The sequence below is a fragment of the Cygnus atratus genome, chromosome 16 (genome assembly GCF_013377495.2).
Source record: "Cygnus atratus isolate AKBS03 ecotype Queensland, Australia chromosome 16, CAtr_DNAZoo_HiC_assembly, whole genome shotgun sequence".
In the NCBI taxonomy this organism is placed as follows: domain Eukaryota; kingdom Metazoa; phylum Chordata; class Aves; order Anseriformes; family Anatidae; genus Cygnus; species Cygnus atratus.
Genome location: NC_066377.1, coordinates 14,597,068 through 14,610,402, shown reverse-complemented (window position 1 = coordinate 14,610,402; position 13,335 = coordinate 14,597,068). Strand labels below are relative to the sequence as shown.

The window sequence follows — 13,335 nt, the reverse complement described above, 5'->3', positions numbered from 1 at the left end:
CCCTCCATCTCCTTTTCTCTCTCATTTCCTTGACCCACAACTTTGTGGCATGTTGTACAATGATGTTCTTTTATTTCAGCAGGAGACTAAAAGAAGTGTTCCCTAAGTGGATCCAAACTACTTTTCCCTACCTTCTGTATATGGAGAAAAAAAATGGTGGTATAAATACTTTTTACTTTCCTTGATATTCCAGGCTCTTCACATTCTTCCCCTCTATTTGTGCTGGCTGTTCCTAACAGACAACCCTTGGGTACAGCAATTGGCATTATTTCCCTTTTTACTGGTCCTTGATACTACAGACAGAGTGAGGGATGAAGCAGCAGTGAGATCATTGGTTATCCTGACCTGTGCAAAGATATTGCCACTGGAACAACCATCTGATATTTGTCTGTGGATTAAGGGTTTTAAACAGGTCTCATTAAGCCACAGAAGGAAATCCATCCTGACTGGAAAAATTTTGAGTGTTACCTGTTTGCATCTGTAAACTACTTGCTACACTCAGGCTCAGTGTAAATAGATGAGTGGATAGTGTTGCTCACCATAGATTTTCTGAATTCCTTGGAGGTCATCCTGGGGCAGTTTGAAGTTGTGTGTTTCCATGTACTGGTAGAAAGGAGCCATGATAGCGCTGGGATCATTGGAGTGTTCCAGACCCAGTGCATGTCCCAGCTCATGGACTGCGACCAGGAAGAGATCGTTCCCTGTGGAAGGAAGGCACAGCTGGTTTAGTATGCAGCCACAGCTCAACACAATCCCAAGCCCTGCTTGCTCATCATGTAAGAAGCAACTGCTTTTCTATCCTACTGCACAGCAGGTCACAGTGTCAGTGTCAACTCCCGGAGATGGCTTTAGTCCTGAAAGTCTGTGTGGCTTTAACAGTCATCATCACAGAAAGGGCAGGAGACTCCTAACCAATGGCCACATGGAGCACCTTCAGAGCAGTTAAAACAGGCAGCTGCCTGGAGTGTATGGATACTGGCTGTAGACTCTTTTGTAGTTCACAGAAAATGGCCAATAAAATAGGCAGCTCAGATACCATGGCTTCCTTATCCCAGTGCTGCCAGGAAAGGTGAGAGCGCTGCCAGTCTGCTAATCAGCAAAGGCATATGGCAGGAAGGGAACCTGGTACCCCTTCTGGGTGCTCCCATGCCGTCCTCTGATCTCATCTGGACCACCAAATCCTAAGGGACACCTGTAATGCATCAGCCAGGCTGATGAAGGGAGGAGGCGGGACACAGAAGACAAGAGCTAACACTCACCACCACATACTTGTGGTACAAGGGACAGCCCCATCTCCTCTAGCACAGGCTTCTCTCAGTGTGCTTTGCTTTGCTAGACTCCTGGCACTGCCATGTCAGCAGAAGGTGAGCACTGGCAGAGCCACACAGGAAAAGGCTGGTGACACTCGGTTGAATCTCAAAGACAGGAGAGAGAAGGATGGAGAAGAGAAGGAACATGTTCCTGACAGGAAAAGAAAGGGTTGAGGAGCCCTATCTGGTAGAAGGGTGAATTTGGGGGTACCTTAAGCTCTCTGTTACAGACATATACTCCTCTTCAGCCCCATGGATCTGGGTCCCCCATCTCCTTGATCTAGAGTGGTCCCTGGATGTCCTGAGGGCATCTTGACATGGGAGGTGACACAAGCAATGTCTGTGTGAGGTGGTGAAGACGCAGCCGACAATAAGAGCTTCCCTGTCAATCAAATGCCTGAGCCCTTCCCCCTGCTTGAATTGTTGAATTGGCCTTCTCTGTGGTGTTTTTTTTTTGTTTTGTTTTGTTTTTTGCAAGGCACAGACCAAGAGCATTGGCAATCAGACACAGGAAAACACAGTTGGTGGTGGCAGCTCAGTGGCTGCTTTGCAGCATCTCCAAACTGCACATCTCCATTTCACGCATCTTCAAACCACACCTATCTTAGAAAGGCAACAGTCTTCAGATTTGTGTTCATGGCTGAGGTGTCCCTGAGACAGGAGTTTTCCCAGTTTCCCCAGACAGGAGTGTAAAACAGTGATTAGTGTAGAACTATCTCCACTTTTTAAATGCTTTTTGCTTCATGTAATCCAAGAAAATGTGATAACATAGAATCAGGGGCCTGCAAATCTTCAGAGCAGGGTACTTTGCCAGCATCTCAAGACATCTTACCAAAAGTAAATAGCAAATAATGTTTATCTGGTTATACATACCACACCAAAATGGTTAAATCATCAGAACATTTGAGTTGGAGGGAATATGCACTTGCCATGTTAAAATACACATTTCAAATAAATGTTCAAACACATTTGTTCAAATACAAACATCCAAAGAAATAGGTGGGCTAAAATCTAGCCATATATGTATTTAAAATACCAGACTTTCTGTATTCTAGAAATCCAAATGGGGACTTACTTTTTGTATTTTTTCATCCATTGCTGGAAAATTTGATGTGTGCAGAACAAGTCAATAAAATGTTCAACATCTTAGTTATAAAATTCATTAAGTAGTTTCATAGTAAAGTTTGGAGGACAGATGATTCTTCATGAGTTTTCAAAAATATTCAAGCTTAGAAAATGCACCCAATGTTCAAAAGTGATTAAAAGACTCAAGGTCCTATTGACAATTAAAAGGACTTAGTTACCTGTATCACTTAAATGCTTGTGAAAACATAATTTTCATTGCCACAACTATTCACACATGGGATTCCAACTAAAGGTCACTCAGCAGAGAGCTGACTTTAATGAGAAGAGGGCTGTGCCCATGCTAAGTGCTTGGACACTCTCCTCACCAAACTGGTGGCATTCTATCCCTTGCTGAAGTATCTAAAGAGTCTTTGTAGTGACAGCATGTCTAGAACTTACCTCTCTGTAAGTCTGCATATAAATCTACGTAAGTCCCTTACCGCTACATAGACTGTACTAAGCATTATCAGGAGCATAATATCTGATACTATCTTCATTTAAATTCAGTTTTAATAGCCTTCAATTACTTGTTTCTGCCCAAAACAAATACCAGCTCGCTCTACAGTTGGAAAACAGAATTGCACAGACTTGTAGAATGGTCAAGGTTGGAAGGAACCTCTGAAGATTGTCTAGTCCAAGCCCCCCAACTCAAGCAGGGTCAAGTAAAGAAGGTTGTCCAGGACTGTATCCAGTTGGGTTTTGAATTTTGAGTTTCTCGTACTGTGAAGCCCAGAACTGGACACAACACACCAGATGGACACAATGCATCACAATGCCTCCACCACTGTTGAGAAGAGAGGATCACCTTCCTTGACTTGCTGGCAATGTTTTTCCTAATGGAGCCCCGGGTGCTGTTGGCCTGTCCTGCAGGGGCACAGTGCTGACTCATGTTCAACTTCGTATCCACCACGACCCCCGCACCCTTCTCTGCAAAGCTACTTTCTCATACATGTATGGGGTACCTGGGGTTATTCCTCCCTGTGTGCAGAACTTTGCTTTCCTCTTTGAGGAAAATTTCATGAAGCTCTGGCCAGCCTATTTCTCCAGCCTGTTGAGGTTCTTCTGAATGACAGCATCACCATTTGGTGTATCAACCACCCCTCAAAACTGTACATCATCTGCAAACTTGCAGAAGTCCTCTTTGCCATTGTAAAAGGTAGGGAATTTCACACCATGAAAGAGAACATATTGCTCATTTTCCTTTTCAAAAGGTAGGCTGTGATCTACTTTAAAAAGAAAGCATCAAGTTTTGAAATTGTTGCCTGATGGTGGTCCTATCTCCACCCTTAGGTTGGACTTGCAATGTCTCGTTGTGCACTGTTACCCATTACAGTGTGGAAATTTAGCTGATCTGCAGCAGCCTTCAAAGAAGCCTGGACCTCTCAGATTGTTTCTGTCAGTTCTTGAATACACAGTAAGGTCTCTGGCTGTGTTCTGCACAGCTTTTGTCTGAATAGTACTCTTTTATTAATGTCCAACTTTTTGGAGCAAAACTCAGGAGGGAGGACCATTAGTCTAGCTTGATGCTCTTCTGGTCATACAGAAAGATCAGGCAATCAGATAAAGCTCCTTAACTTCCTGTTCAGTCCCTGTCTCCACAAACCAACAAGAACAAACTAAACTTGTATTCAGTATACACCAGCCACCTGTGTCATAAAGCAGGGTGAAGAAGGAACTGGCTACCCTTAATTTGTATTTGCAGTGAGAGCTTTCCAGAGAAATAAAACTTCTTTTTGCTAATTCGTACCATAAAATCTGCTTGGTCAGAGACCTGCCTGAAGTGTCTCCTTCCTGATTCTGAGGAAGCATCCCAAAGTTCACTAAAAATTACCAGATAGAGGATAAGCCCCCAAGACTGGGGGCAGTTTTGTAAGTTGGCTCACTGAGTGAAATAGTTTGATTTGCTACGCTAAAACATAAATAAACACAGTTAAATTAGCTTTAAAGTTGGTGGGTGTTCCTTACAAAAACCATGCTATCACCAGATAAAGTTATATCTGACAGCCCACCTGCAACAATATAAAAGCACTGCTCATTATCATCATGCCAAAAGAGGTTAAGAAATTGAATATGTTTGGTTTAACAATTCTATTACTCTCCATGCATACACCAGAAAAAGAATACACACAACTTTAGAAGTAAATTTAAGTTGAATTTTCCTAACTAGAAGATATCTAAATATATGTTTAGAATAACCCCCTCTTAGCTGACTGATTTAAGATAAATTGCAATATAGACACATATCAAAACCAGTTCTCTGGTTAAGCAATCTCCAGTTGTTTATAAGATATCGCCCTTTCCTAAAGAGATAAGAAACCCATGGTTTTATTTCAACAACACAAAAAACACTTCAGACATATAAACAGATTTATGAATGATCTTCCTTCTAGACGTGTACTCCACCACTCATGCTTCTTTTATTTGCATCTTCAGCTGAAGAAATGGCTATTAAATCAGGGAAGAGACATCCTGGGAAAGGTTTTCATGAAACTGCTAGCACGTGCCTTCTTTTATAGTTTTATTCATTTTAACTACCAACATTCATATAAAAACATTCGCCTAAGAAATGCATTGCATATTAGGGTGTCCAAGTTCTGTAGGTCAGCAAAAACCATTTATTTAAATGCCTATCAGTTTACAATAACAGTTCCCAGGGCTACTATTATGCAAATAGTTATATTACTATCAGTATTTACCACTGAACATGATAGCTGTACATATAGCTGTAATGAGTGTAGGTAGACTCTGTAGAGCACCTAGCACAATGAAGTGTAAATCCAGAGCTTGTAAGACAGCAGCAGTACAATTTAATAATACCGTACATCTGGTTAAGAATACCAGAGCAACTGTGAATCTCTGATCTTTATCTTGCTAGTTTTATATTTTATCAACTGCATCATCATGCTAACCCTGATCTACTTTTTGCAGTTTACTCAGACAATTAATAGACTTACAAAGGTTATATTTTGGAATTTTATTAAAGTAGAAACAATACTTAAGAAGTCAAATCATTGGTTGTGACAATACCATGCATACCATAATTACAGAAAAGATGGCATTAACTTAACATGCTTTTAAAATACATATCAAGTCCAACAACTGTTTTCCAAGCACAACTTAAAGAAGCTTTAGGGCTACTCTAAGCTATGCTTTGGTACTTGCATCTACAGACCTGACCTGTTAGGTCTGAACTGTCAAACAGAAGAACATGCAATTTGTCTTGTGCTCCTCCATTCACCTCCACAACGTGCTCTGCTCGAGAAAAGCTTTCAGTCTTGCACATAAAGACCCTGAAGAAGTGATGATATTGCTCTACCATTTGATTGTATCAGGCAAGGGATGTGAAAAACAGCTCTTCAATCTGGAAAGGAAAAAATACACTTTAAAAAGAAAAATAAGCTTCATTTTATTAATAAACTGTTACAGTTGTAAATTTAGCAATGAATATGATACATCTTAGGGATTTAATGAAAACTTTTAAGACAGCTTCATTGGAGAAAGAATAGAGAGTGATATACAATCCTAAAAGAAATTGCACAACAGTTATGTAACAAACTTAACTAATTCAGATTGCTAAGAGAGATGTCCCCTATAATAAGGACAATTTGACTCTTAACTTTTCTTGTCTGCAGTGTAAACACATTGAGCAACTGCAGTATTAACTCATACAAGATCTGAGATGCTGTCAGCACAAAAATCAGCACAAAAGAGAGGCAGTTTGCCTTATTGGCTCCAAAAGGCAGTGTGCAAACTATGTTTGTTAGTGATGTTACAGACCTAATTAATGCTGCAAGCTGTGCTTCATCTGACATAGTACAGATGAGAACACTCTCCTGTAGAAATTCACAGGAAAAATATAAAATATTTTTCTGGAGTGGTAACACCATAACTGACCAAAGGATATGAAGGCAAGAGTGGACACCCAGGGAGAGGGGAAGCAGTAACTGCTTTCAGCTGGCTCAATAGCCAGACATGGAAAGAAGAAAGAACGTTCTGCTTAAAAAAATTCTTCCCATATCTTCCACAAGTGCAGATTTATGCACAGCTTATAATTAAATAAACTGTTACTGAAAAATGATCGACCACAAAGTGAAAGCCCATATTTGCCTTTTATATCATACAGATCTGTAAAGTAATTCTTTCCCTGACTCCACATCTTTGTAACTCGTGAGAAAGGATTTTTACTCTACTCTGAACACAAATGACCTCTGTTACTCATTAGAAGTCAGTCAGCGGTAGACATTTTATCTTTTTCAGTCAGAATTTGTAAATGGTATGGAACACAAAACTTTCAGGTTTTTACTTTTTTTTTTTGTAAGACCTATTCCATTTTATAGAAATTTTATTAGCATAGCACTGTCTAATCTGGTAGAACATATGGTAAAGAAAAGGAAAATACTCATAAGAACACAGAAAATGTACATACAACTTTCACTCCATCAGTATTGAGAAGATGCTATGCTGCTTTTATTTCAAAAAAAATGAAAAAAAAATGTAATAAGTAACTTAGAGCTTTACTTATTTTTCCATTTTTCAAGGAAAAAGGAAATACTAAAAGCTAAGTATGTGTAAAATAATAAAACGAAAGAGTCAAACTATATTGTTTATACAGTTGTGGCTGATTAAGATAGAAAGTGGAAGTCCAAGGGATGTAAAGTCTACCTTACTGCAAACGGTAAGATCTAGAGACAGTTAACGCAGCTGGGGAACAACGAGAACTCTGAAATAGTCAGAAGGCTGGCCCAGCATGCTCCAAACAGGCCTGGCATAGGCAGTATAGATACAAACCAGCCTACACTACTTGGGATTCTTATTGCCAACCAGCTCATCCTGAAATGATTTTAACTCCTGCTGCCGATGCTGTTCTGGGAGTTATGAAAGGAGCTCTTTGCCACAAAGAAGATGATTTCTACTTAGGACACGAAACCTATATTATTGTCTTTGTCCTCCCCTGGCACAGAAGGTTCATGATGGAGCTGTAAAGACTGAGTGGGACTGAGAAATAAAACAACTGGGTTGCAAGAGACATTCCCCCTCAAAGTGGTATTTTCGGTAGATTTTGGCAGAGAAGGCTATACTGGTTCAACTGTCTTCGAAATCTTGTGCTCTTCTTCAGAAACAGGAGGAAGAGAAATGTTTTAAAAAAAAAAGAAAAACTGCCAACTGTGCTGCTTGGTTGTGATGTCAAGATCTGGAGTATCAGGTGTCACTTCAGTGCTGATGAAATCCACCTCTGACTGCAACTAGATTTTTTTTTTCTAAATCACCTCTTTCTCCTTTATTCTCTCCCTGAATGCCTACTCATAGAATATCCTGAGTTGGAAGGGACCCAAAAGGGTAGACACATGTCTAGCCAAAAATTCAGACCATATGACTAAGAGCATAGTCCAAACACTTCTTAAACTCTGACACGCTTGGTGCAGTGACTATGTCCCTGGGGAGCCTGTCCCAGTGCACAACCACCCTCTTGGCGAAGAACCTTTTCCTGATATCCAAGCTGAACCTCCCCTGCCTCAGCCTGAGTCCATTCCCTCAGGTCCTATCACTGGTCACCAGAGAGAACAGATCAGCACATGCCCCTCCAATCGCCCTCATGAGGAAGCTGTAGACCGCGATGAGGTCTCCCCTCAGCCTCCTCTTTTCCAGGCTGAACACGCCAAGTGACCTCAGCTGGTCCTCGTATGTCTTCCCCTCTAGGCCATTCACCATCTTTATAGCCCTTCTCTGGACACTCTCCAACAGTTTCACATCCTTTTTGTACTGTGGTGCCCAAATATCCACACAGTACTCAAGGTGAGGCTGCACCAGCACAGAGCAGAGTGGAACAATCCTTCCCTCGACCACCTAGCAATGCTGTGCTTGATGCACCCCAGGATACGGTTGGCCCTCCTGGCTGCCAGGGCACACTGCTGGCTCATATTCAACTTGCTGTCAACCACAACCCCCAGATCCCTCTCTGCGGGGCTGCTCTCCAGTGTCTCGTCACCCAGTCTATACATATAGCCAGGGTTGCCCCTTCCCAAGTGCAGAACCTGTCACTTGCTCTTGTTAAACTTCATGCGGTTGGTGATCGCTCAGCTCTCCAGTCTGTCCAGATCTCTCTGCAAGGCCTTTCCACCCTCAGAGTCAACAACTCCTCCCAGTTTAGTATCATCATCAAATTTCCTCAAAGTCCTACATCCATTTACTCCAGTCCTACATCCAAATTGTTTACGAAAACACTGAAAAGAACTGGCTGTAAAATGGAGCCCTGGGGAACCCCACTGGTGACTGGCTGCCAGGCCGATGTAACCCCATTTACCACAACCCTTTGAGCCCTATCTGTCAGTCAATTGCTCACCTATCGCATGATGTTTTTATCTAGCTGTATGCTGGACATTTTGTCCAGTAGGATCCTATGAGAAACTGTATCAAAAGCTTTACTGAAATCCAAAAGATCACATCAACTGGCTTCCCTTGATCAACAAGATGGGAGATCTTATCATGAAAGGAAATCATATTTGTTAAACAGGACCTACCCCTCATGAACCCATGTTGGCTGTGACCTATGACTGCACTGTCCCCCAGGTGCATTTCAGTAACACCCAGGATAATCACCTCCGTAATTTTACCAGGCACTGACGTGAGACTGACAGGCCTGTAGTTACCAGGGTCTTCTTTCTTACCCTTCTTGAAAATTGGCACAACATTTGCCAGCTTCCAGTCAACTGGGACCGCTCCAGATTCCCAAGACTGTTGAAAAATAATTGAGAGAGGTCCCACGATGATGTCAGCCATCTCTTTGAGCACCCTGCGATGAATCTCATCTGGACCCATGGACTTGTATGGATCCAGGTGGAGCAGCAAATCCCACACATATTCAGGGTTGGCTAGGAGTTTGTCATTCCCACCATCACAGTCCTCCAGCTCAGGACACCCTGGGTGCCGAAGCCCATCATCGGTGTTGAAGACAGAAGCAAAGAAGGCATTAAACGTCTCTGCTTTGCCTATGTCCTTATTTGTAAGGTGACCATCCCCATCAAGTAGTGGACCTATGTTTTCTCTGTTCTTCCTTTTTTTGTTCACATATTTAAAAAAAGCCCTTTTTGCTGTCTCCCACAGACCTGGCCAGCGTCAACTCTAATTGGGCTTTGGCCACACAAATTTTCTCCCTACAAAGGCGAACAATGTCCCTGTAGTCCTTCCCTGTTGCCTGACCCTGCTTCCAACAGCCATACACTTGCTTTTTGTGCCTAAGCTCCAGAAGAAGATCCCTGGTCAGACAAACTGGCCTTCTGCCCCGCCTGCTTGACTTCTGATATTTCGGAATTGCCTGATCCTGTGCTTTTAGGAGGCACTGCTTAAAGACTGACCAGCACTGATGGACGCCAATGCCTTCAAACGCAGTTTCCCAAGGGACCTTACTAACTAGTTTCCTGAGCAGCCTGAAGTCTGCTCTCCCCATATCCAGGGTTGAAGTTTTGGTGCCAGTTTTCCTTCGGTCACCAAAAATTCTAAACTCATCCGCTTCATGGTTACAATGACCAAGATGGCCACCAATTGCCATGACCCCCTCTCTGTTCTCAAGAGACAGATCTAGGAGGGCACCTTCCCTAGTTGGCTCCTTTAGAACCTGCACCAAGAAGTTATCATCAAGGTGCTTTAAGAACCTCCTGGACCTGCTTGTGTCAGCTGTGTGATATTCCCAGTTAACATCTGGCATATTATTTCATTTATCTCCTCATTCAGTGGAATGCAGCAAGTTTATTAGAGATACTGCTGTGTTTTGGCTTGCTTCACATCATTTGTTTTCACTGGGTCAGAAAACACAAAGATTTTATCTCACCTTGATTCTCATGTTCTGCCTCTTTAATTTTTTTTTTTTCTTTTTATGGGAATGACATCATTCTGATCCCTACTGGCTCCTTCCTACAAATCTCAGAGTATCTGATTCTCTGTGGAATGAAGTAAAATATTTTACTTTCGTTATACAGAAATCAATAGGATTCCAAATACCTACAGAGCTATATTTATACTCTATGTATCCAACAACTATGGACAAAAGCAATGGATACTAATTTTCTTTTCACATAACACTGGGAACATAAGGTATATTTAAAAGTACTTTGCTTTGAAAGTAGAATTTGCAGGTGATCCTTATTCAAGAATTTTAGCTGTGATCAATGACTATCACTGTCAACATAGCAAAGCTTCAAAATCCAGACCGCACTAGCACAGCACTACCATAATGCCACTTCTATATTTGTATAAATGACAGCACATAACACAAAAGAAAGCACTACTTACAGAGATGCTGTCCAGTATGAAGAAGAATCTGTAGACAGAAGTCTTCCATGTGTGCTGGTGGGCTTTCTCTCTTCACTTTACATTTGTGATTCACACAGTAAATGGAACATTTGTTCCATATGAGTGGCTACGATGACTGACCAGCTTCTCTGGTGGAATTAACTTTAAAAAAAATATAATTTTCAGGTCCTTTTTTTTAAGGCCTTCCATGTTTTGGTGGTTTCACATGACAGGGAAGTAATCTCAAACTCTTGCTCACTTAAGCAAGCCAATTTAATGTCTTTTTACCATGGATGGCTGTTTTGAAACCATGCATCTACATGCTTGCTCAAATTCAGTTCAACATTAAAATATGATTTTAGAGAACTCTGGCTTATGGGAACAGATCTCTCTGAGAAGTTACAGGATGAAACCAACATTAAGTAGGTATGTTTTAGAGACTAAATACTGAACTGATTTTCTTCAATGAAGAAAATACTGACCAACAGCATGATCTGGTGCAGTGAACTACTACAGAAAAGTCTGATAGAGTAAGTTTAAATTTTAATGCAATCTTACGCCCCAAAATTTCCAACATCTATTTTCAAGTCTTTCAGATAACAGGTCTTCTGCAACAGAGGATAGGTGAGTAGTATCAAAGCAGCTCTGAGTTTTGCTCTGAAAAATTCTGATGCTTACTTTCAACAACAATGTCAGAAGCCTAAAAATAATGATGGATTCAAAATGCCATTTATTAGAACAAAATTCTCTAGATGTGGAGATGTTCTTTACCTGAGAAATCAGAGAAAGAAAAATTTAGAAGTATTTAATAGTCAAAAAGCAACATTATGGGTGTACTGTATTGTGAGTACATATGCTGTCAAGTAGCTCATTGATACTCTGTAGATTTTCTTTGCTGTCCTCAGCATTTCCCCAGAAAACAGATATTAAAATAGTAGTAAAATGAAAAAGAAATAGACAGAAAGCAAGGCAAAACATAGAGGAAACAGGATTAAATTTCAGAATAAATTAAGGATAAATGATTGTACCAAGTTGTGGCATTATGCTGGGTGAAGGGGCAGGGGTTAACGGAAGCTATATTTTCTTTTTCAGCAAGCATGCACTGTACCTGTACAATTCAGGTAACTGGGCTGCAAGCAGACAGTACAGTCGTCCTAGAAAAGTGAATAACAATGCAAATCAAAACAAAAACCAAGAACTGGATACTCTTCATTCCTCCTAGTCCCCTTTCTCCACCTAAAACATTACTATTTTAACTGAAGACATCAAATACAATAAGGATTGTTTAGTAGGTGATGTTTCCAAAGTGATGCCTTTTATAATAAAGAACTACCTGACCAGGTTAGGAAAAAAAATAGCCAAACCTATTTTTACATATCACTTAATACTAGGCAAACTTATATCCTAACTTACATCCAATATATTTATACCATTAATCCGGTGAATGCTTACAGCAACCTTTTACATTCTCGCATTTCAAAAAAGTAACAATAAGACGTGGTACTTCTAAAGAACCTGGAAAAAAAACTTGCCAACCACCTTTATGCACCTATATCCATCAATCCTCCTTCGTGAATAATCTTGATATTAAAAAATACCTGTTTTTAAGAAGAGATTTGCTGACAGAATTTTACGAGCTGAGTATCTTGTTAGAAGCTCAGAGTTGACATGAGAAGTAACTGCAATTTACTGAACTTCCAGGTACTGAAATGCTGTCTTCTTAGCAATTATAGAGAATTATGGAAAAAATTAGATTGAAAGGCAGATCTGAAGGTCATTAGGCCTAACTTTCTGTTTCAAGCAAGACTAATCTCAAAACTGTATTAGGCTGCTCAAGGTATCATGCAGTCAAATTTTGAAAATCTCCCAGGATGGAGCGTCCACAACCTCTCCGGACTCTATCTCAAAGTTGCACCACTCTCTTGGTGAAGAGTTGTCCCCATTATGCCTATGTCAGATCTTCCTTGTTGCATGTTGTGCTCATCACTTCTTGTTCATTTTTCTGTGCACCTCCAAGTGTAGTTCTTCTCTATAATCTCTCCACAGGTGGCACAAGGCTGCTATTAGACCCCCCTCTTCCCCAGTCCTCTTCCTCACTAGGCTGAACAAGCCCAGTTTCCCTGGTTTCTCCTTGTGTGCCAAGTGCTCCAACCCCTTTTCACCTCAGTGCTCCTGCACTGGACTCTTCCCAGTTTGCTGACACTTTTCTTGTAGTGGGGTCCCCAAACATCATACTCCATTTTTGTTAAATTCGAAATTTGACTGGTTTCAACCATGTAGTACTGACAAAAGGGAAGCTGGCTTTGCAAAATATTTAGCTAAGGAACAAGAAAAGCTTTCTAGAAGAAAATGGTGACAACAGAGAAAGACGAAGAAACAAAGCACAGAATCCATGAGTAATCTGGGTCTCTCAAAGAGCGGCTGTATGTCTGTCTTTGAGCAACTGAATTCCACAGGAGAAGTGGAGATAAGAGGCAGGATCCCTTTTTTAAGAAAGGGGATACAATTGTCACAAGAATCTGGAAGGTTTGGGATATTCCTACTGCCAAGATAGAAAACAGTAAAATTCCAGTGGAAGACACCACTTGAGAAGAGGAGAGAACAGTTCAGTTGG

The 13,335-nt window shown here is 41.0% G+C and overlaps 1 protein-coding gene across 1 annotated transcript in view; it reads right to left on the bottom strand.

Annotated features, from left to right (window-relative positions):
- The window catches only part of MMP24 (matrix metallopeptidase 24), a 51,162-nt gene that overhangs the window by 22,700 nt on the left and 15,127 nt on the right, over window positions 1-13,335 (bottom strand). The window contains exon 5 of the mRNA XM_035548288.2: window positions 540-701. Within this exon, the coding sequence (XP_035404181.1) occupies window positions 540-701 (162 nt within the window). The remainder of the gene's footprint in view (window positions 1-539; window positions 702-13,335) is intronic.